At 41.4% G+C, this 23,462-nt stretch overlaps 1 protein-coding gene across 2 annotated transcripts; it reads left to right on the top strand.

Moving 5' to 3' along the window:
• Window positions 1-1,447: 1,447 nt before the first annotated feature.
• CDO1 (cysteine dioxygenase type 1) lies at window positions 1,448-12,191 on the top strand. 2 transcript variants are annotated; one of them, XM_084224824.1, is made up of 6 exons: window positions 1,448-2,426; window positions 4,591-4,668; window positions 6,595-6,752; window positions 9,116-9,285; window positions 11,426-11,476; window positions 12,015-12,191. In XM_084224824.1, the coding sequence occupies exons 1-5, from the start codon at window positions 2,245-2,247 to the stop codon at window positions 11,453-11,455; spliced, it is 618 nt and encodes a 205-aa protein (XP_084080950.1). In that variant the 5' UTR covers window positions 1,448-2,244; the 3' UTR covers window positions 11,456-11,476; window positions 12,015-12,191. The 2 variants fall into 2 exon arrangements, with proteins under 2 accessions (XP_084080950.1, XP_084080949.1); XM_084224823.1 differs by having other exon boundaries at window positions 1,525-2,426; window positions 11,426-12,191.
• Window positions 12,192-23,462: the final 11,271 nt, after the last annotated feature.

Here is a 23,462-nt window from a genome sequence, read left to right as displayed (position 1 = left end):
CTTGTGCCATTTCTGTCAATAGGGCATAAGCAAAAGCACAGGTTGGAGAAACATAAGTATTGTTCCTAATGGTGTTCAGTCAGTCAAGGAAGAGGTTTTGGGGATCAAAAAGTATTTTGAACAATTCCAAATTAAAAGCTGTAAACACTTTTGAATAGGAGCAAATAAAGAGTATAACTATATAAACCGTAATAAACAGCAGTTGGAAACTGCAGTAGGTAGATCCAGCCTGATCCCTTTCTTGTAATGGAGGTATAAAAAGTCCTTTTACTAGCAGTATTTAACTAATGATCTCATCAACATTGTGGCAAAGGAATCAAAGTACTGAGGTGGCAGGGATTAATGGCAGTGGCATAATTATTTTTTCCCCTGGATTTAAATACCAGGTAAAATACCTCCAAGCACAAGTGTACAAATAAGCACTGAAATACAGCTGCTGGAAATTAGTTTCTGTCAGATCCTGTGCATATCAGAATAAGACAAAAAATACTTGAAAGCTTACCTCATGCTGCATTTCAGAACCCATAATTGTGATTCTTACAATTTTTTCTTGAGAGACATTTTATTCCTTTGGGCGGCGCTTCCAAAAGCTGCCAAAAGAACGTGAATTCTGCCTTTGAAATAAATGACAGGGTATTTCATACTAATTCTAACTCTTTGTAACCTACAGCAGTTTTAATGGTGCTGTATGAGACTTCTGATGTGTACTGAAAAATGTGCTACTTGCCCATCCAATCTTTGGAGAGCACCGACCAAGAGCTGACAGAGAACAGAGGCAAATTTCATTAAGAAATAAGACTCATTCTTAATTGTGACTTTGAAAAAGTTACCAAGGGAAGCGATGTGCTTGTTCATTACCTGCATTTGGCCCAAGAAGACTGGACATGACTGCTGAGATAAGCACAAGGGTTGTGTTTAAGAGATTTGGGGTAGTCTTAGGTTCTTTCAGACCTTAAAAAATCTTGAAATCCTTGCAGTTTTCTCTCTCTTTCTCATACATGCGTACCAACAATAATTTACAAAATCCTGATAAGGCAGGGTCTGCTTTCTGCGTGCCAGGAGAGGTTCTGGAGTGATGGCTGAAAATGTACCTATTCAATACATTGATTTGTGTTTCATTCCAGTGTGCTAGATTCCAGCCCCGTTTCAAACTGGGAAAATATTCCCTACTGCAGTGAAGTCAGAAATACATTCAGCCTTTCAAGCTATATTTACTTTATTAATGGCACTTCTTTTTGTTGTGCCTGAGCTTTCATGTACAGGTCAGGGAGAGAGAAGAGAAAGTAGGTGTGCTAAAAATCCCTTAATCTAACTGTCTGCAAGGGAAACTGCAAGCTGTCAGTGTTGTGAGCACCTTTAAGCCTCAGAGCTACAGCAGCCCACACCACCAGTCTGTTTACTTCTAGATCCATAATCATAAGGCAGTCCTGAAGACCTGAACCTTTTTTTCTTTTTAAGAAAGAATAGATGGATCTTCTTCAAATACTATTCTATGGTGTTGCCAGAATTCATGACTAATAAACTTTTTATTAACAGCTGAAGTGGAAGGAAGACGGCTGGTATGGTGTCTGCTTGCAATGCTGCCAGTATATAGATTGGATAGGCTGAGGAGCGTGAGGACGGTCTGTTGTGTTAGCACAGTCTCTTTTGTCCCATTCGCTGTTTCTGGGTATCATTCTGAGTGCTAATGGTTACGGCAGCCTAAATGTTCCTGCAGAGTGCACTGGCTATCAAACAGCACTATCAACGGGCAGGCTGTCTGTAAGCAATCTCCAGCAGCAATCTTCTGTGTGCTTGAAATACCTGTGTGTCTTGTTTTGCTTTTCAGTAGAGCTTTTAGATGTATTTTTTCAAACCAGCGTGTAAGTAACGGAGGCAGCGGCAGGCCGCGCTCCCCGGCAGAGGGAGAGAGATGCTTTCCACCCGGCAGCAATAGCCACTTCTCCTATTTCCCCCGCCCGGGATACGGGAGCGCCAGACGCCCGCCGGCCCGACGTTCTCCGCTTCTCCTGGGCTCCGGCGGGGCAACAGCAGCGGGCGGTGCGAGGAGCCTCTGCAGCCGCCTCCGGCTGCCCCCGCCCGCCGGGGTCGGTGGCCGCGCTCACGGGGACGGGGACGGGCAGCTGTCCGCGGGCCCGCCCGCCGGGGCGGTGGTAAGCTCCCGCCGTGCCTCCCGGCGCATAAAGGCAGGCGGCGGGGGCCGGCCAGGGGCAGCGGCTGGCGGCGGCAGGGGAGCGACCGGCGATGATGGAGCAGCCGGTGCAGACGGAGACCTGGAAGGCGCAGAGCCTGGAGGAGCTGATCCGTATCCTCCATCAGATATTCGCCGAGGACAAAGTCAGCGTGGAGGAGGTCCAGGCGCTGATGGAGTCGTACGAGAGCAACCCCGAGGAGTGGCTGCAGTACGCCAAGTTCGACCAGTACAGGTAGAGAACACCCCGGATCAGGGAGCCTCCGGCCGCGCAAGCGGCGGGGGCGGCGGCGAGGCAGAGCCGCGGACGGGGACTGGTGTCAGCAGGGACGGCGGGCGAGCCCCTCTCGCCCGCGCCTCCGCCCGGCCGACAGCCCCTCCGGCGGTGCCGGGGGGCCGAAGGGCAGAGGCCGCGGGGCGGGGGTCGCGGCGGGGCCGGGGGCGGGGAGCGGGCGGAGCGGCCGCGGCCAATGGCGGCCCCGGGGCACGGGCGGGCGGCGGCCGCGCACCCGGCCCCCAGCAGCTCCCGCTCCGGCCAGGGGGCCGCGATGGCCCAGGGAGACACAGCGGCGTGCCGCAGCCACCTAAATAAGCGAAAAAACACGTAAACAAAGTTGGGAGAAGGAGCCCGGGAGAAGCACGCCGGCGGCGCGGGTTGGGCGCGGGGCGCTGAGCGGACGCGCAGAGGGACCCGCGCGGGGCGCGCTCGGTGTCCGTGGCGGGGCCGGTGCCTTCTGCATGCCCTGCCGTGTCGGCTGCCCCGTGTTCCAGGGTAGTGCAGATCGAGGTTTTCTGCTGCTCACCGGCTGGAAGTAAAATACCTGTTGGGGTTCTAACTCCTTCTTGCTCTGCCAGCGACTGATTTATTTCTGCCGATGTTGGCTTCCCTGTCTTAAATTTCAAGATAAATACATTTTATTCGAGTGTTTTCTTTAAAAAACAAACGTAGAAACAAAACCCCCCTCAAACTTCCCAAACTCCAAAACTTCTTTTTAACTGTGGCATTGTGAAAGCATCATTCTAGCTTGACATTTTTAGCCTCCTTTCACCTCTCTTTGACTATCTTCCATTTGGAACAAATCATGACATTTGTTACAGAACACAGAAAACTAAGAATCAGGAAAACAAAGTGTGTTAACATTGGAAGTATGCATAGCAACCTTTTATTTATATATTTATTTATTATTTGTTATTTATAAATTTATTTTTGTCCAGCCAGACCTGTAAAGAAATAACAGCACTTGAGAAGTTTTGTCAAATACCAGCATTGATTAATTGTTTTCTGACATCATAGGAGAAATATGTCTACATAATATATGTACAGGTTGTGGATGCAGTGAGAGGCAGTGTATAGATATACACGTTTCCTTTGAAAGTAGTTCTTTATGAGCATCCTTACTTGAGTAAAATAGAGTGGGCTTATGGGAGTACTAATATGAAAGCATTCAATTGACATCAGTGCACTTTCTGTGTGCCCTTGATTGCATTTTTCAGGTGAGACTGAGGCATACCATGGCAGGCATAAATATTTTCTTTACTTGACGAAGTGCAAATACTCATGACTACTGCTAAAATTAAATCTGAAGGTCTCCCACTGAGCTACTTGTGCCATAGCATCAGAAACAGATAAGAAGGGTCACGCTATGGGAAGCAATAGAGCAAAATCCAAATCCCTTCTCTAGTGAACTTTGCGATTGAACAAGATGGTCAGGAGTTTAGGGGAAACTTTTAGGACAGTAAAAGGAAACAAACATATAATTTGAAAAGAAATTTTGCTATGATAAACTTTGCTTAGAAGTAGATGCTGGCAAAACGTCCCTCACAGGTGCTTTATCCTGTGCTACAGGATATGCTACAATACAAGACATGGAACTTTCAGGAACCAAGTGGGAGGACCATGTGCAGGAAGTCTGGCATCTTCATTCTTTGTTATTTTGGCTTTGTACAAATGAGTTCTGTGTAAGAGAAGGAAAGCCAAGAATATCAGAAAAGGAACTGCAGAAGAATGTAACTATGTATTTTTCTTGTTTCATTGCAGTCCTCTGTTTCTAATTATAAGCCAGCTGCTGAAGTGACTTCATTCAGTAACCATTTTGATTTGATCCTGTCTACCACTCTAGTCTGACTCACAATTCCCAAACTCCAATCATCTATGTAATTCAAAAGAAATAGTATTCAAAATATTAGAGATTCCTTTTCCTTCCCAAAAAAATAACTCTTACCAAAAAAAGCCAAACTTATAAATACAATTTCGTTTTTTCTAAGTAAAACCTGCATTTCAAGAAAACAGAGGAAAAAGAGTTTTTGTATGTTACAACCTTCTTTCATAAACATACTTTTATATTTTTTTCTTTTATAGACATATTAGTACAGTAAAGAGCAAACACTTTGTATTTCAGGTATACAAGAAATCTTGTGGACAATGGAAATGGAAAGTTCAACTTGATGATCTTGTGCTGGGGTGAAGGTCATGGCAGGTTTGTATTTAAAAACTGTGATTTTAGCAAACATATAAATTCCCCATATCTTTCGCTGTCATACAAAATAGAGGAAAAATCAATCAGTCAGAGAGGGAACTAGCAGAAGGTGTCTGGAAAGTAAGCAGTGCAGAGCTCCTATTAGTGTAGCAGTCCTGAATATCTGCTGTAATATTTGCAAGTTTGTACTCCATGGCCATTTGTAAAGCATTCTTTCAAAAATACTTTGTTTTTCTACAAAAGCTAAGATTCTCAACTGTCAGAGAAAGTTTTTAGTCCCAGAGATACAGTGATACAGATATGACCCTGTTCAACCTGTCCCATACAACAGACCCATATAACACCCGACCTCAGAAGTAAGACTAGGTGCAGTTTAAATAGTCTTCATTCTCTCAGGGTGTTTAAATCTGCCTTTGTGGCAAAATGAGAAAAGTAGATTTGGATTAGGACTGCAGATAGGGAGGAGGGAGCCCCTTTCCAGAAGTGTTTGGCTTTCTCTAGGTTCATGCATCCCATCTCTTCCCTCAAAATGGCTCATAATGCTGATGTGGCCTCCTGAGTTGTGTGCATAGACTGTACACTTGGTTGTGTTGTCCTACACTGTGTCAGGGCAGGATCTCTCTCTTGAAGGGTCTTTCACAAAGTGTGGGCTAAAGGAAAAAAATGCAATAGCAAATATGCAGGTTTTGGATTGAATATTCTCACATCTAAATAGAAAACCTAAGGAGATGTTTATTTTTTTGTTGTTGCAATTGATCATGTACAGTATTCTTTAGGGGATGCCATAACATGATACTCAGAGCAGTACAGGAACTAAGCTCACCACCTCTACTCCTTCTAGGCCATTCCCACACAGCCTGTAATTTATGTTAAACTGTGTTCAAGTTGGATGGGCATTTGTTACAGCTAGACTGAGACAAGTTGTTTTTGCTTCCTGCAAGAAGGTCAGATTTTCTCATGTTATTTAGAAGGACCCTGACAATGTGGCATTTGTGAAGTGTTCTGTGCCTGAAGCAAGGTCTGCTTGCTCAGCATCTCAGTTTGCAAGAAATCCTAATTTTTGCTGAATAAAAACAGCAATGTACAAGTACCAAGTTTTTGATTGAAATGCATTAGCTCTGTACTTCGGAGGGTCGAATTCCCTCTTCTCCTTTGCTCTGATGAGTGGACAGCCCTCTCTTTGTCCTAATCCCATTTACTTCCATAGCAGTTGGTCCTGTACTTTAAGAAAAATAAACCAATACTAAACTAAATATCTAACCCGTATGTAATCTCTAAATGTGGTAAATAAAACATGCTCCAGAACAAGGAGAGAGATCAAGAAAGCAAACAAATCCTACCAGATTCTGCTGGATTTTAACGTGAAAATGCCATTGAAATTAACAGCTTAGTATAGCTGGTTGTATTTAGTGCTCTCAGAGTAAAAAGTACAGCATTTTTTTTTCAAAAATGCATGTGAATCCCAGCAGTAAAGGGGCTATAGAAATTAAGCAGCATTAGCTCATTTCTTCATGTTTTGGGAGTGAGCATGATGGATTTGCAGAGATGAGGTATACTTGCAAGTTTATAGCAGCCTCTTCCTGGGATCATGGTAAAGCATTGTTTTGTTTCTTGGCCCAAAAGAGTTTTTGCATTCTGGAGAAATTTTCAGCCCTACTCCTTTCTCCAGACTTTCTTTTTGTTTCTCCATATTGAAGTCATAGGCTAACCAATATCTGACTCTTCTCCAAATCCTGCTGTATGTGAACTTAGCTCAATTTATTTCCATAGTAGCAGTTTAAGTAGACATCCCTTAATGCACATCCCCTGTGAAGTGGAATTTCATTCTAAGGTTTTGTCCCCATACAGTATGCTACATTGTCTGTCTTGCACTGAAATTAAATATGTGCATCACACTGAGTTTGTTTATTCTTTTTACATATATAGCAGTATCCATGATCACACTGACTCACACTGCTTTATGAAGATCCTTCAGGGAAATCTAAAGGAGACTCTATTTGAATGGCCTGAGAAAAAAGGAAATGGTGAAATGACTAAGAAATCAGAGCGAGTTTTGAGGGAAAATCAATGTGCCTACATTAATGGTAAGATATTAAGCTTGTTTTGACAATTATCTGTCCATAAATCTTATTCATAGCAGAAGAGTTCATTTGCTTTTTAGTCTCCTGCATTTAATAGTATAATACCTATGGCTCTATGCACAGTTTAAGAATGTGGCTCTTTAGACTCTGCACAAGCCTGTATTTAGATTGAATAAAATAAACAACCACATCAAAAATGTGCTTTTCACTCAGTCTTAAAACATTGCAGCAATTGCTTGTAGCAATAATAATAATAATATACTGGATATCTCCTCTAGTCCAAGCAGCCTTTAGTATTGTGCCCCGATAATTAACTGAAATTGCTTGTAAACCTAAACTTTTTTTAAGAAATAAGAGAAGCAAAGTTTAGATAGCTTGATCACCTTGCTTTTTTTTTTTTTTTTTTATTTTTTGGATCTCAAAGAACTAATCCTTTTACTCAGTCATGGAAAATTTATGTTGAAAATGTAAAAACTGTCTATGAAATAAATTGACCAGTCAGGAACAGAAACCTGTAACAGTGCTACTTCTTGTCCAAATCAACAAAAGGCTATAGTGCTGAAGTGCAGTGTGAGCAAAACTAAAATTCCCAATCTACAAAAAAAAAAAAAACGCAATGTTGAGAATGACTAAGATTCCATCAATAAGGCCCTTTAAGTACCTAAATCCACACCATCATCACATGTATCTGTAACTATTACCACCTCATGCTTTGCTGGAGACCATCCTGGAGGTGCCATCTGGGTGTTATATGTGCTGGTGCTATGAAAGACCCTGCACATCATGCTGAACTTTGAGTTCAACAGAACAAAGGTGAAGCAGCAGATAAGCAGGTCATCTGCTTTATATGTCATGGGTAAAATGCTGGAGAGCACACCTAGAGGGGCTGACCTTGGGAACCTCCCAGCTAGAGGGAGTTGGGTTTAAGATTGTAGCTGGGTTGAGGGCACTAGGGAGAAAGACTGGGGTTCTGCAGCCCTCTGTTGAAGCTTTGCCATGCTAAAGGAAAACACTGAATTGATGGGGTAGGAATTGCAAGAAGTGGCTTGACACATCTGCTGATGCTCTCATGCCAGGGACATGGGTTCCCCATCTCAGTCAGGTTTCCCAACATACGCAGTGCTTTCCAATGCAAACAACTGCAGACTTTGTGCATCTTACCTAAAGCTTCCTCAGTTTAAAACAAATTTGGTATCCAGTTCTCTGAGGCTGTTTGGACCTCTGCCATGTTTCATAACAGATGTTTTGGTTTAAAACGAGCACATTAAACAAGCAGAAGGAAAACACTGACAGTGTGTTGATTGCCATAACTACATGGATAGCAAGCACCTTCACGATTCTACTGCATGCTTCTTGCTTGCTCTTGTACATAAGGGTCAGAACCCACTAAACTATGTTTATTTGAGTTCTCCGTTAGATGAGCGAAGATTTAGGATTTTGTCCCCAGCTGCTAGGTCCTCAATTTAGATAAAGTATGTTAACAACACTTTGGGCTTCCAATCTGAGTTAAGAGTGTACTTATGACTCAGGATACCATGGCTATGTTGTGCAATACATGTCCAGGTATTATATAACAAATTCAAGTACAAAGGCCTGAGCTGTTTTTACAGCAGGGTCATAAATTAAATTCAAGGTCTCTCTTAAGTAACTCAAAACCTCCATTTTAGTGTAGAAGGGACATGCTTCGTTTCACGGATGTGATTCTTCATACCTTACATTTTTCTGTAATAGCTTGATTTTGCTTACTATTCAGTCATCATTGGAAGTTTGTTGGTCACTATTGATTGATTAGTCACTTTATAGGAAAGAGAAAACAAATGAAAAATGTGTTCTCCAAACCAATAGACCGGAAGGATTAATTAGGAACAGATGCCTGCAGTCAAAGACACCATATGTCTGCCCATAAGTCCATGCCCCAAATGCATGTAGCTGACATTTAATGTGACTAATATCCTTGTTACTTGTAAAGAATTAGCAGCTTTTGCCCCCTTCCTGCTTCAGCTCTCCTAGGAAAGCCTTGAGCTTGAAGTCCTTTGGGAATGAGAGCTAGAAATATACTTATGGTGTGGTCTTCCTTAATTTTCTTGGGATTTCTGTTGGCCTTTATCCTGTGGCAGATAATCTAGAAATTACATGAACTGTGAAAGGCAATAACACATTTTCAACTACCAGTGCATTTAGGAATCTGCCAGAGAACACCAGTTAAATTCCCTGTACTGAGTTACTTGTTGCCCATTGAAGTGTGGCCATGCCTATTTGCTCATGAGTTACAGTTTAAAAAGTATTTTTTCCAGGCAATTGAGATCTCATTTGATCTTCCTGCTAACACACCTTCTTTTTGCCATTTTCTGCCTTTGCTGGTGTAGACTCCATTGGCCTGCACCGTGTGGAGAACATAAGCCACACAGAGCCTGCTGTTAGCCTGCATTTGTACAGCCCGCCCTTTGACACCTGTAACACCTTTGATCAGAGGACTGGGCACAAGCACAAAGTCACGATGACCTTCTACAGCCAGTTTGGAGAAAGGACTGTCTGCGTAAGTACAGGATGAGGCGCTCTTCACCCGGCCTCTGGCTCTGAGCCCTGCAGGGACGGGGCAGGGGCTGCCCTGCTGCCTGCACAGGCTGCAGTGACTCTGCCCCAGGACTGCAGAAGGGCCAGCACCTCTGCCCTTCCTGGGCCATCCCCTCTAGGATCAGATAAAACCTGTCTCCAAGTTCTGCTTGACTGGCCAGGTTGTGCTTCCCTTATGCGGAATTCCCGTTTTGTAGCCTTCCTCTCCTTCTGAGCGGAGAGGATTTAATGAGACATCTGCTACTAGTTAAGCACCTGCAGGGCGAAAATGATGGTAAATACGACCTAGCCCATGGAAAGTGTGAAGTAGCTACATTGTTTTGGCCAGCATTAGTCAGGTGTGACATTTCCCGCCTAAACTGTCCTGCCAAAAAGGATCACATTTCAAGAGGTTTAAAACCTTGTAGCTTACTATAAATACTTCTTTAATCAATTCAATTCTTCATAATCACAATATCCACAGAGTAAGACTTACTCTGAGAGTAAGAGTAGGCCAGTTGTCTGTTGTCTGCATTCTTGGGTAATGGGAGATTTTATTTGGATAGGAAAGAAATCTTAAGACCATTTTTGGAGCAACCCAGCTGGAACATGTGGGAGAGGTTAACAGGGTTTCAGCACTATTCCATGCATTGGGAAAAATAACTACTTACCTGTAGAGAAAAGATTGATTCTCGATGTTCAGCCACAGATGTTCAAACACTGTTTAGTTTTGTTTGATGCTGAACACTTTCGTTTTCCTTGAACCCAGAAATTCAGTGCTTGGGAATTTCCTAGAGTGAGTCCTTAGTCAGATCAATTTAAAGTTTTATATAGTTGTCAAGTACCATATTAATTATTTCTCTGAAGCCTGAAAAATTACCAAACAGCTGAAACACATATTTTTGCCTTCCAAAGTTTGAAAAGTTCTTGAGAAAAAAATTTGAATTTATGGTTCAGATTTTAAAGGGTAATTAACATGGAAGAATTCTGAACAAAATTAATAGTAGGATTCAGTGTTTGTTTTCTTTCTTTTTGTTTTAAGTCTTTATTGAATATTTAGTACATAAATAGTAAGTGACACTAGGTATTTTGGCTTGGAGTGTTTCCCTACTCTGATCTGTAACCATCTGGCAGTGTTTTCACCATTTATGGGGCTGTGGCTCTGGCTTACAGAAAAGAGCTAAATCTTAATCGGGTCTCTTTCACGAATTCCTCTAAATGGAATTCCATTAAAGAAGAAGGTGGTAGCAAGTCTGGACCATTCAGCTGCCTAAAATGACTTCATGCTACAAAAACCTTCTGATCTCAGTGACTTGGTTTCTGGAGAACAGATTGGAAAAGCAAGCTTTCTTCTGCTTACCAGATCACAGAAGGACCCACAGAGGCAGAGATCTATAAATTATAAATGCCAGGAGATTAATGTAAAGTCCATTTGTGTGTCTTTTATGAGTGAGAAGATTGGCCGAACAAAAGCACATTCAGTTCTTCCTCTTTGTCTTAATTATTTTCTAGGTAAAAGACCTATGCAAATTCCTTGTGATTTCTGGCCTCTGGCCATGATGAAGTCTTGATTAACTAACTCTCCAGGAAATATACAATAAGTTATATAGGCTTAATAAAAAAAATAGTATGTGTGTCAATGGACTTGCTCATCGGAGTAACTGCATAGTTCAAGTACAAAACATGTGAATACTGATAGGAAAGTTCCCTGACAGAAAAGTGATTTTGTGTTGGGTGTCACAGCACACCAGTTTCTTCTGCCAGGAATTTTGCAGGGGGAGACAGTATCTGTTTGCAGCCTGTCTTCCAAGCTGGACATTCAAGCAGTTTCTGTCAAAATGGTGTAGAGCAGGCTTTTGGGGAGACAAGATAGCCTGACAGAGGAAGCAGTCCTCAGCAGTCCCTTCTGCCATGACCTTACTCATGGTCCCCCAGAGCCGATAGACAGGGTGGCTTTGTCAGGCACATAGTGCCTTTTATAAAACTCAGTCAAGGAGCACTGAAAACATACCCTTCAGGTGTCATTAGGAGCTACTCTGAGAACAAAGGTACACAACGAGACCATGAAATAGGCAGCAACAGTTTCTTTCCTTAAAGCAACAACCTCTCCTCTTTCCTTTTAGGCTACAGGAGTGCCGCAGGAGAACAACTGAGAAGCATCAGCACGCATTTGCGTAAGACCTGCTGAATGTTTAACCAGGGACAGAAGACTTGCAAGGCTAAGGCTGACAGCCAGATCCATTTCATTGCTTGTACATCGGAGTACACTAGGGCAGCCTCCAGAGCACACACAGTTTCCTCGAGCAAATGCCAATTATGGGACACTAAGCTAACTAGTGCCATAACCTGCTTCAGAGGTTAGATGCCTTTTCTTAGGCTCCTGTTAGAATTAAAAGGTTGGTTGTCTAATTATAGCGCCTTTTAACACTCCGCCTTGGATATCACACTGAGAATATCAGAAATAGGGTTTTTAAACATCATTTGATTCTTCTCAATAGACCTATGGGGATGTATGCTCTCAATGTAATTAGTAACTATATAAACTTCTAAGCTTCCAGTCACTTGTACCTATGTGTAGTACAGTAGATACAACTAACAGCAGTGTCTTTTTTTTTTTTTAATTAAGTCTTTTAGGGTTTAATGCTTTAGGCCATCTTGATAGTTTTGTGCATTTTTTTACCTTTTTTTTTTTTTTACAATTTAATTTTTCAGATCCTGTTTTAAATAGGAACAGAGAAATGCTTCATGCATGTTAATTTTCAAAACTGATTCGACAGAGATTTGACTTTTAAGAAGACTAATCATACTTAATTCAGCTCATGTCCAGTTTCCAAAGTATTCTGTGTCGCTAGTGAAGAAAACTGAAATAAAACTGGATTTCTGCACTGATTTCAGAGTTTTCAACATTCTTTTCACTGTAACTAAAATACTCATCACACTTTACCAAAATCCACATTCCTCATGAATTCTTTTCCAAGTAATACACTGTTAGAAAAGACTTCTAAAAGCTGGCAGTTTGTCAAACATGCAAAGAATCCTGACTCAAATTAAGTTAGGGGGGAGTTCTGTCACTGAGTGTGCTGATGTTTTATCCTCCAGATTTAGTCACAGGGAAAGAACCTTCTTGAAAACAGTTAACTGTAATTAAACATAAAAATCAGCAAAGCTAAGTGCATGGGGGCTATCTCATTCATTTAATGCAGTTACTAACATATTCTCAAGCAAGGAATGTGTAGCAACTCTCCTAGTCTCGTAGGTGACTGCTGGTTAGTCAGACAGCAGTTTAAATTTTATCAGTATTGGGTTGAGTCACATATTTCCCTCTGTATTGACAAGCCCAGAAAATATTTACTTTATAAGACCCCACTTCCAGAGAGGCCGTGTCAAATTTTTAGTAAATATTTGAGCAGTGTAAGTGGTTTTGAATGAACCTGTGCCGTGTTGTGAAAGTGTGAGAGCATGAGAGATGAGCTGAGGCTGGCAGTCTGGCTGTCCTGCTTGTGCACGGTCACCTACAGCAGGTTGCTCGGGACTATGCCTAGTTGGAATTTGATTATCTACAAGGACCAAGGCACTACAGCCTCTCTGAGCTTTTGGGGTTTTATCACCTTTTCAGTAAAAAAGGCTTATGTTTGCACAAAATGTCTTGTATTTCAGTTTGCACCCAGTGCTTTTTGTTGTCCTCATCCTTCCTGCAGAAAATAACCAGTTTCACTTACCTAACTTCAATTACAGAATATTAATTGGGCTTTTCCTTCCTAGGTAGAATTCAAGAAAAAACTTTACAGCTTGTAGACCACATGTTCAGTCAGGTCAGGGGGAATGGAAGATCAGGGAGACAGCCAAGAAGGCACAGCAGATGAGAGCAGCTAGCTGTTCTAGGATGCATACGCACAGAACCCCAGAGAGTACTCCAGCTCGTCACTCACATGCCTAGCAAGTGGGACAGAGGAAATACAGGCAGAAGTGATAACAACAATCTACACGAGCTGTCCCAGGTACCATTTAGCCACAGTAAGCATGATAGCATGCATTGCATAGCATAACACAGGAATTTAGGTGTTTCAGAAGAAGGTAGCTACTGGGGAGCTGTGTCCTCTGTACCTCAACAGTACAGAAGTAGCCTACCCAACATAAAGGGTACAAATACAGGAAACCTCAAGAGAAATGTTTAATTGAGTCCAGAGCCCTTAGAACACATACCACAGCCACTACATTTGCTACTTCCTAAGCATCAGCTAAGCATCAGCTCTGAGCAGCACAAGCATAAAGCTACTACCTACTAAAAGCAATATTCAATCAACAAATATCAAGTAACATAATGAGAAGCATAAGCACTTTTTCACTCACACAAATATGCTCGTATAACTTGTGCTGGTTTAAAACACAGGAACCAGTAATAGCAAGGTAGTATTTGCACACTATTATGGCTGAACAGCCAACATGTTAAATGTTCTAGCATATGAATGCACCTTAGCTCTGGAATAGTGTTAACTGGCCATCTGATGAGGTAGCAATATGCTGTAGGCTAACAATTAGATTTCACTGGGCCATGAACAGATGTTTAGCATTTCATATGCTTTTACCTGAAAGGTGCTTTTGACCAGTGTCACTGTAAATTGAAGAGAATTTAACATTTACCTGAGTTACTACTAAGATCTTTACGTGGTGAGAGATACTGCCTCAAATCATCCAGGCTGGTAACAGCAGAAGGAACTCAGCCTTAATATGATTTGATGCATTAACCAAGACTTCAGTGAAGGAGCTGCAACAAAAAGACATAGGAAGGCAAAGTAATGCCAGGAGTGGAGTGAAGTGCAATATTTAGGTAATATCAGCAAATTCCAAGGGTGTGGTGTTTTTGGTTCGGAGGGTTGTTGTTATTAAAAATTTAGCAAGAAGAGAAACTGTTTATCAAAGACGTGTTTGAGATGGGAAGGCTCTACAGCCAGGAGTCACTGGGAAGGCATGTGCCATATGCCAGGGAAAAGATGACAATGGGGCTCTCCAGGAAAGGAAAGGCCCTCTTAGTTAATTTGGCTGTGGCTGACAGGAGCTAGATACAATGAAACTACAGAAATGTTTAGGGGGGAGTTCACTTATGTATAAGCAGCAAATGAGCAGTTCTTCTGCTTCATATGCTGAGGTCTGGGACCTCTAAAGCCCCTAGCAGAAATTTTTTCTCAAAGAAGGTGCCTTGCTGCCTAAAGAGTTTCTTAAAGTTCTTGGGGAAAATTGAGCCTGCAGTTACCTTGTCTCCACCTCACTACAAAATCTTGGCATACACAAATCAGTTCAATTTTTTATTTAACCCTTGAGTCTCTTGATGTTTGAACATTGCTCATCATTGTCCATTGTTGATGTATAGAGGAACACAGAACCAAAATCCACCCTACATATAACCCTTCCTTCATTCGTTTTTTTTCCTTAAACCACAAAGATACAAGATGTGCTATTCACTAGCTAGTCCCCGTGGTTGTTTTTTCACACTCCTCTCATCACTGAGAGAAAGCTGTGTTGCAAGAATATAGCCTTCCCAAGGGTAAAAGAGGTGACCTGCCTACAGTAACTGTTTGCAGAGACAAACAGAACAAATGAAGCAGAAGCTCAGTGCTTTTCAACCATACCATGTACTCTGCTCTTGCCAGTTTAGCTCATGAAAGAATTCACTGTCCTTGAACATCAGTCTTGTGTTCTGTGAATGGAGAGTAATTCCATTCACTGTGTCTAGTATAGGAAACAAAACCACCACGGATCAACTGTGCAGGTCTTCCAGACTAGCTCTGACACTTGTAGCTCTTATGGAGCTTTATTCACTAATTTCATCTCAAATCTTTGAACCCTGTGGTACTTAAGACTACAGTATATTTCTTCAGGGATGAATGACCCCCAAAACAGGCAAAGACAAACTCTTCTGACCCATTTGCATGCTACACAAAAAACATTTGAGGGGGTTTTCAAAAAGTAATGACAACATCTTCTGCCTTTTCCAGATCTGTCTCCCCTTCACTTTTATTTTCTAATTTACTGGAAACCTTTGGTACAGAAAGATAAGTGCATTGTTTTCTCTTGAAACTAAACTTCTTGACATTTAAGGTGCATCTCCTTCCTCTCTCACTGCAGGTTGAAAGGAACACATAATGTTAAAACCAACTCTATTTGCACTTCACTTCCCAGTAGGAAAAAATTCTTTCCTGAACGACAATGACAAAGTATATACACTGTTCACTGACTTCTGCTTCGGCTTATTTTTCACATCTATGCTGTTCTTTCAGCTTCCTCCCAGGCTTAGTTTAGCTGTTAGGTTGACATGTGGTGATGAACATTTTAAAACATGAGGGATACATGTGAATTAATGATATTTCTTGGGAGATGAAGCATCATTAACCTGCTTCTTTAATTCATAATGATTAGAGGAACAGCATAAGAGGATTGTGTGGCACATGCTACCCTGATCTGGCCAGTTTCCCTGAGATCCATGAATCACATGAATCACAAAGCTACCATGAGAAAAATATAGTGCCTGACCAGAAAGCAAAATTTCTGCTGCAAAGGACAGCTCCCTCTTAGTATTCAGAATGAGATCCTCAGGATTGTTTGGTTTTCTTTTTTGTTTGTTTTTGTTTCTGTTTTGTTTGCTTTATAAAACCCCATTGTCAATGCAAGGCATTTGATTTTCATTGTAAGTCACTGTCTTGGGAAACTGAGAATCACAGTCAGAGAGAGAAACTTCCTGTCCCTGGCTGAAAAAGATGCCCCAGCAAAACATGCCCTGTTAACTATGAGCACTCTGATCAAATCAGGTTGCTGAAAAATTCTTCCTTTGTTTCAATCTGCAGACAGGTATACAGCTTTTCCATTGAGAAAAATTACTGAATTGCTGTGTGAGTGCTTGGAACCAGGTGCAGAGACCTCCTGTTGATCACTCTCTCAGTGGATGGCCCTGAAGGTGCACGTCCTAAGCATAAGGAGGGGCAGAAAGGCACTTCTGAGGGGCAGAAATAGTTCTGGACATTGAAGAACTACTCTGTAAATGCTGACAGTGTGTTGCTACTGCAAAGACCAAGTTCACTTGAGGTCTGGTTACATATGCTTGTAGAGCACATGGCTTGAGCCTTTTACTGGGATATTGAAAACACCTACAGGAGGCACCCAGACCTGTAGCACACATTTATTCCTCTGGCATAGCTAGGCTGAGAATGAGCCTGAGATTGCTTGTATGAGAATATTTACCAAATACGTGCATAGGGAGAACACAAGCACTTGAAAAAGTTTTCTTCATAGGAAATGTGCAAATTAGTCCTGTTTAAACTCAGACACTGGAGGAAAGCTTATCATCTTCTTGGGCAAGATCTTTATCCAATCGAGGCTGGAATAGCTATGCTGTTGTCAACCAAATTAAAATGTTTCACATGGATTGAAAAAGCCATGACTAGGATTCTGGTTTCTTGTATTACCTGAGAGTTCAAACTATGTCCCTGCTGAACATGGTTACTTATGAGTTAAGAGGAGCTGCTTGAGAAAAGCCCTAACAGCCAGTTTCATGTCCACCAGGAGTATTTAGAACTAGAGTCTTCAGACAACAGGCAAGTATGAGAGGAAAAGATTTTTCCTACATCATTGCATCAGTGAAAAAAATAGCATACATATCTGCTTTTGGACTTCACTTTGTTGAGGCATTGCAATGTAGACAGAGATTAGGAAGGTCCTTTAAATTTTTTCTAACTATTTTGGGGTTCTGATATCTTGCAAAAATGAAAACCTTGTGTTAAGGTTTATAATCTGAATTCTGGCTCCTGCTCTGTTGGCACAAAACACTTAAAAAAACAGCTTAAGTAATTTTAAGACTCCCAAACTTGGAATTTTTGCTAATACAGGGCATTTTGCAAAGCACTGCAATATTCCAGTTGTAAAATTTCTTAAACCAGGTAAGAAAAACAGTCTCAAGATTCTCAATGACATTGAATTGCATAAAGTACAAAAACGTAAATTATTGTTGTCCTTTTATATGCAATGTGATATCTCTTGCTCCATTCCTAGCTCATAGAAGCATGTAATAGGCATTAGAGAGAATTAGACTGTTGTACACAAAATGAGTTAAATTTTGTGTGAGTAACCTGTATAGCCTCAACTGCTTCAGCATCTGAGCTCCTGAAAGTTTTTATTCCTGCAGTATGAAGTCTGTAGCAGGTGAGTAATATCAAGTTCTTAAATTAGAAGGGAATTGAGCATGGATAAGTTGGTGGGCTTCTGTCAGACAGGGCAGATAGCTCTACAAAAATGTTGCAAACCCTCTGCTAGTTTCCAATTAATTTAGCTAATCTTTATTCCTGTTGCTGCCTAAAAAAATATCATCTTCCATGGACACCTAAAATATAAGGGCTGGCTCTTCATAGAGCAACTATGCCCTCTATGAAGACAGGCTAAGCAAGTGAAGTCTTTCCAGCCTGGAGAAGGGAAGCTTGTGTGCAGACCTCGAAGCAACCTCCCAGTATCTGAAGGAGCCTACAGGGAAGCTGGAGAGAGACTCTTCATCAGGAGCTGTGGTGACAGGACAATGGCTCCAAACTGAAAGGGAATAACTTTAGATTGGATATTAGGAAGAAATTGTTTACTGCAAGGGCGGTGAGGCTCTGGCACAGGTTGCCCAGAGAAGCTGTGGATGCCCAAACTCTGTCAGTGTTCAAGGCCCAGTTAGACAGGGATTTGGGAAACCTGGTTTAGTGGAGGTGTCCCTGCCCTTGGCAGGGGGCTTGAAACAAAATGATTCTTAAAGTCCCTTCCAACAGAAGCCATTCTATGATTCTATGATGTATCATGCAGTCACCCTGCCCTTCTATTGGAACACTAAATTTGAAAATAAGACCTAGAAATATCAAATGCACCTGTGCAGAGAAAGCCCACTTCAAAAAGAAATAATGCTAGGTATTTTGTAGTAGTTTTTGACTCTGAAGTCACAACCTTAACATTCAAAAAAAGCAACTTTTATAACCAAAAGTTCCCAAACACTTGTGCAGGTCCTTTCCACAGAGCTAAAAATGATACAAACCAAATGGAAAATTCTTTTCATAGACTCATACTAAAATAAAGGTGGGGTTTTGGAAACCAGCTAGTTCTAAACAAAACAAGACCAAATATTGACTTGCCTTTGGAATTCCCTTATTTCCAATGGCAGAACAGCTAGTTAAGAGGATCCCAAGGAGATGAGTCATGGAGTCACTGTAACATTAAATGCTTACCTTAATTATAAGGCATTTCTCTGAAACAAGTGTTGCTTTCTATCTGTAAGGGATAGCTCACTGTCACTTGAAAATAATGAAGCAACTGCAAGTGACTGCATTTTCACACTGCCACTAGCTTGCATTTACAACTGCTGTTGAAAGCCAGCTATACCACAAGCCAGAGAGATTCCAAAGCTCAGGCTTTGCCACGGACTGCAGCTTCACTGGGACTAGCTGTGTGAAGAGATTTGTACAGTGAGGTGTGAGCAGGACCAAGATTCACCAGTGGTTGGAAACAGACAGGTCAAACAGTTGCTACCTTCATCTATCCATCTGAACAAACATGTTTCAAAGGCTGGAGCCTATTCATACCTTGAAGATCCTTCTGAGCCACCACGGTCTGCAGCTTTGCATATTAAGGTCCACTGAAATTAACACCAGATTTAAGACATGTAGAGCAACAAATCACCGGAGTTCATTAAGAGCTATGCACACTTTCAGCTGTGCTTGGTGCAAGGTGGAAAATGTGCCAGTAAGGTCATGCTCAAAAAACAGTGAAGCGACAATTTAGGATGGGAAGAAAGAAATGTTTTGGTGTTGTCCAGGTATACTCATCAACATAAGAATTTGGAACTACTAGTGGCTGCTTTAACCCCCTACACAGATGTCCTGACCTTGTTATTAAATAAATACAGTGGCTTGAAAGCAGCTTCATGTTATAATGAAAAGTGACAGCACACTGAGTTAGCACACAGGTATTTCTACACACTATGCCACACTCAGGGCACATGGAAATTATACCATGCTTAAATAAAGAGAATTTGACTGGCCTTGGATGATGGACAGTGCAGAAAAGAAGGAAAGATGCTGACCTTGGATGAAGCAGTTCTACTGGCAGTAATTATGAGGTCCTAAGACCAGATTTGCCTACACAAATAAGATCTCGAAAGAATATTTTATAGGAGTCTTAAATCAACCCACAGTCTTTGCTTCCTAGGAGTACAGAAGATCTCCACATGCAAGATTCCCTTGAGAACTCTGCTGAGACTGGACCCTTAGAAGAGATCTAGAATTATTGATTGGTGAAAGGGCAATGATTTAGAAGTAATTTTAAAAGCCACGCTGATTTCTCAGTGTTATAACTACTCATGTTATTGTGATGCAAATATCTTATACCAAACACGAGGAATGCTGAGAAGATAATTATTTTTGTTTAACAAGCACATGAAGTTCCTGTTAGGGATCAAAGTACATGGCTTTGCCTGCTAGGGTAGGGGCATAATGGTTTACAGGAGCCAGTACTGCCATCTCATTTGAATGAATGAATGAATCATATCTCAACTAATTCTCTTTGGCTGATTGATAGAGATCTGCTGCATCACACCCACTGGAGCGTGGTTCTGGGGTGCACACTGGGCTCTTAAATGTTTTTGGGTTGCTGTAGCTTTGTTGGCATTTCTACTAGAGAACAGAGCTGGTACTGTTGGTACCTGTGTGGCAGCACAGGATCTCACAAGCCAACTGACTTCTCAGGTAACTTCTTGTGTTACCACAGACTCTTCCAGATATGTCAGTAGTTTCCACGAACTCATCCTCTGGTATCACTTTTCCAGATGAGGCACAAGGAAGGTAGCTGACTTACAGACAACCATAATTGGGGGGGTGGTGTCCTTGTGATAGGGTGGATCTCATAACTCATTTTTATAATTCATAAATTAATAGGAATAATGCTCCAGAGACCCATAAAAATAAAACATTAATTGTACCACAAGTGTCATTAGATCAGCTAGCACAATTCAGAAAGGAGGACAAGTTTCAGGCACATACATCTTCCTGCATGGAGATAATGAGCACATAGGATTAAATCTCAGAAGAAATTTATGCCTAAAATGGCAATCCACTGGTTAACAGAAAATTTCTTGATGGAGGTGGGATTCTTTAATAGAAAGGCAATATCACCCTGAAGAAAAGAAAACAAAATGGGATTGACAGAAAATTTGCAAAGTAAGACCATATCAAAGTTCAGAAAAGCATTTCATAGGAGCACTTTTGTACTGAACTTTGAGTTTAACTATCGGTACCCACAGAAGCAGACCTGGATGCAATGGTGTGGATGTCTCTCTATCCTAGTGATGTAATGGTGAGTTTTTGAGGTTGTGCATTTGGAAAGGGCTGCACCACTTCAGCAATGTTCTTTATATCTCTTAGAACCCCTTCAGGAGAGACAGCTGTGATTTAAAAATTCCTGTGAACTCTCCTGAGTCTCTGAGGAGACAGACTGTTCTTCCAAGAGGTGCCTAGCACCAGAAGTGTGTGGGCTATCTGGGATCTGAGACTCCGTGACGGTTTTTGTTATGTTCTGGCTCTAAACCACTTGTTTTCTTTACTTTCCAATTACTTTTCATTGCAGGGCACAATGTTAGTTCATCTCACAGGAATTTGTTTACTGTTTTCCACTATTTCAAACCTGTTTCCAGCTTAGTTTTCAACTTGGAAATTACCTTTTTCCACATAGACACATTTTTTCCCCCTACAGTTCTGATTAGATACTATTTTTTCCACTTTTTGCTTTTCTCCTGTAAGTACCATTACTCCTGGCTGAAGAACACCAGTTGGCCTGCAGCTGTATTTTTTGTTATGCTTGAAGGTCCTCTCCAGTTAAGAGGGTGTCATCTTTGCTGGATGCTGACCAGTAATAACTTAATGGAGTAAGAGTAGGGAAAATAAGCCAGACATTTTGAAGTGCGCTCTTGATGTGGTTTGTAACTTATTTTTCATTATCTTGGGTCTGCGGGAATATGCTGTCAGCTTAAAATCTGGTTTTATTCCCTCCTCTCCCCTCCACCTCCTTGTCATCTTGTTTTTACTCCTTTTTTTCCTGACTTACAATGCTATTTTCTTTCCCCTCTCACCTTCCCCAACACCCCCACCCCCAAGCCCCCACCTTAATGATGTTTTCTAAGCAGCCAGGAGAGGGAATTTAATTTTGTGGTGAAGCTCTAGCAAAGCAAGAGTGGGATGTTTAAATGGATTGGCAAAGCAGCGCATTCAGCATGGAAGATATATATGTTTTTCATCCACTCTTCTACCATACAGTTTCCAAACACTATTTCTTCAGTAATTCAGCAATTCCTTCAAATTATATCTTTTTACTGGGATTAAACCTGCCAAATAAATCTATCCAATTGACAGGGTTCCCTGTCTTGCCTCTTTCTCCTAGTCAGTGGTGCTTATAGCAAGGCTAACACAGAGGCACAATGGAGGATTCTGTTTCCTTAGTGACCTCACACTTGCTAGCACTAAGTCAAATTCCTTCCTTTAAGTCAAATAGATAGGATATTGAGGTTACAATTAGGGCACTGAGGGAGGAGGATATTGAGGCAACAAAGAAATTATCATTTCAGTGTGAAAAGTCACCACAACATGCCAGGAGTCCTTTTAGTTCTTACAACTAAATCTCAAAGGTCTTATGTTGCCAACTGATGTCTGTGCTGTCTGTGCAAACAAAATGCCCAGCACCTTCTGGGGCAGCCCTGACAGACATGCTGGGCCATGCTGAGGATGCATCATCACACTACTGTGAGCATAATGGAGTAGAGGAGTGGAACCAGGCCCTGCATTGCCAGAACACCTCAAGGTGAAGTGTAACATAAATCCTGGCAGCCAGCAGGAAAAGCCCTGCTGGAATATTGCACAGTAGCAGCTGGAAGACATTACATTACAATTAGATGGCTCCTACTCTGAGACTGGTTTGTTTAAGATCTGAGTGCTTTTCTACCTTGGTAGTAAAATATTTTAAATCATAATACAGTTTAAAATATAACACTATAGTACATAATCCCACTCCCACTTGGGAAGGCAGAAATTTAAAAACTGCGTCATAATGTGCACACACTTTAGATTTATTTAACACTTTCCCTGGCTCTATTTATTTTCTACTTTCTAAATATATAAACTTAGCTAAACTGAATGTATACAGACAAACAAATTGGGAGGGCTCAGAGGGGTATGTTTTCCTGTTCTAAGCATATAAATCATACAGTGTATCCCAAAAGGATGATCAAGATATCTTTGTCAAAAGAGGGTTTTTTTTACTATTAAAAAAAAACTACAGTGAGAGATGTGTGAGTTAAGGAGAGGTGGTTATATGCAGCCAACTGTATCTATGTGTATATAAACCAAGTAAGTCCCAAGAGCTGTATTCAAATCTGTGTGTACAGATTGTATGTGTGAGATGGGAATTACTGTATAAAAAATTAATTTTAATTCCTGCCTGTCTCCCTTCAAAGGATGCATACAACTGTGACCAGAGCATGAGCAGGTGTCCTGGGTTGTTTCTGCTGCAACAGAGTTGGAAATACCCCGGACCTCATAAACCTGCATTGCTAAGAGCAGAGTGCCTGGAGATTTAACTCGTGCTGTATGTCAGACTCTGCCCCTCATACAGTCATATTCCTAAGGGACAGCCAAGACAGAGCATGGAATGAAAACTGTGATGCTCTGGAAGGAGAAGACTCATTGTAGTCTCATGTCATGGTGGACACGCAGGAATAGATGGTGCCAAACTGATTCAAGCCTGTACACACCTCAAAAGGGAAAAGGGACTCCTCCCTTCAGTGAAAATAAGGGCTGGAGAACTGGCTTTATGCTTTTTACTTGGATTCAACTACAAATGCCCAGTTTTGAGTGTCATTTATCAGATTGCTTGCTGTTCTTTAACCTTATACACTGTAGTTGAGGTGACATGTTTGACTGAAGACTATCCATGAATTTTTTCTCCTTCTGCAACTTTAGTGTTTGGTTTCTTAGCACATCTCTTATTCCTTCACATGTACTCTCTTGTGCACAGAACATTTAAGCTATGCTTTGATAAATGTCTGAGGTTTTATATTTTGTACTTGAAGGTATTTATTTGGTTTGCACTTTCATTTTCTTAGAC

The sequence above is a fragment of the Fringilla coelebs genome (assembly GCF_963513975.1).
Source record: "Fringilla coelebs genome assembly, chromosome: Z".
NCBI classification, from domain to species: Eukaryota; Metazoa; Chordata; class Aves; order Passeriformes; family Fringillidae; genus Fringilla; species Fringilla coelebs.
Note: the sequence above shows the minus strand (reverse complement) of the source record. Positions and strands in the feature narration are given on the sequence as shown.

Coding starts and splice junctions, on each gene's coding strand:
- CDO1 (XM_084224824.1), top strand. CDS start 2,245: ATGATGGAGCAGCCGGTGCAGACGGAGACCTGGAAGGCGCAGAGCCTG. Junction 4,669..6,594: donor TGGGGTGAAGGTCATGGCAG/GTTTGTATTTAA, acceptor TTACATATATAG/CAGTATCCATGATCACACTG. Junction 9,286..11,425: donor TTGGAGAAAGGACTGTCTGC/GTAAGTACAGGA, acceptor CTTTCCTTTTAG/GCTACAGGAGTGCCGCAGGA.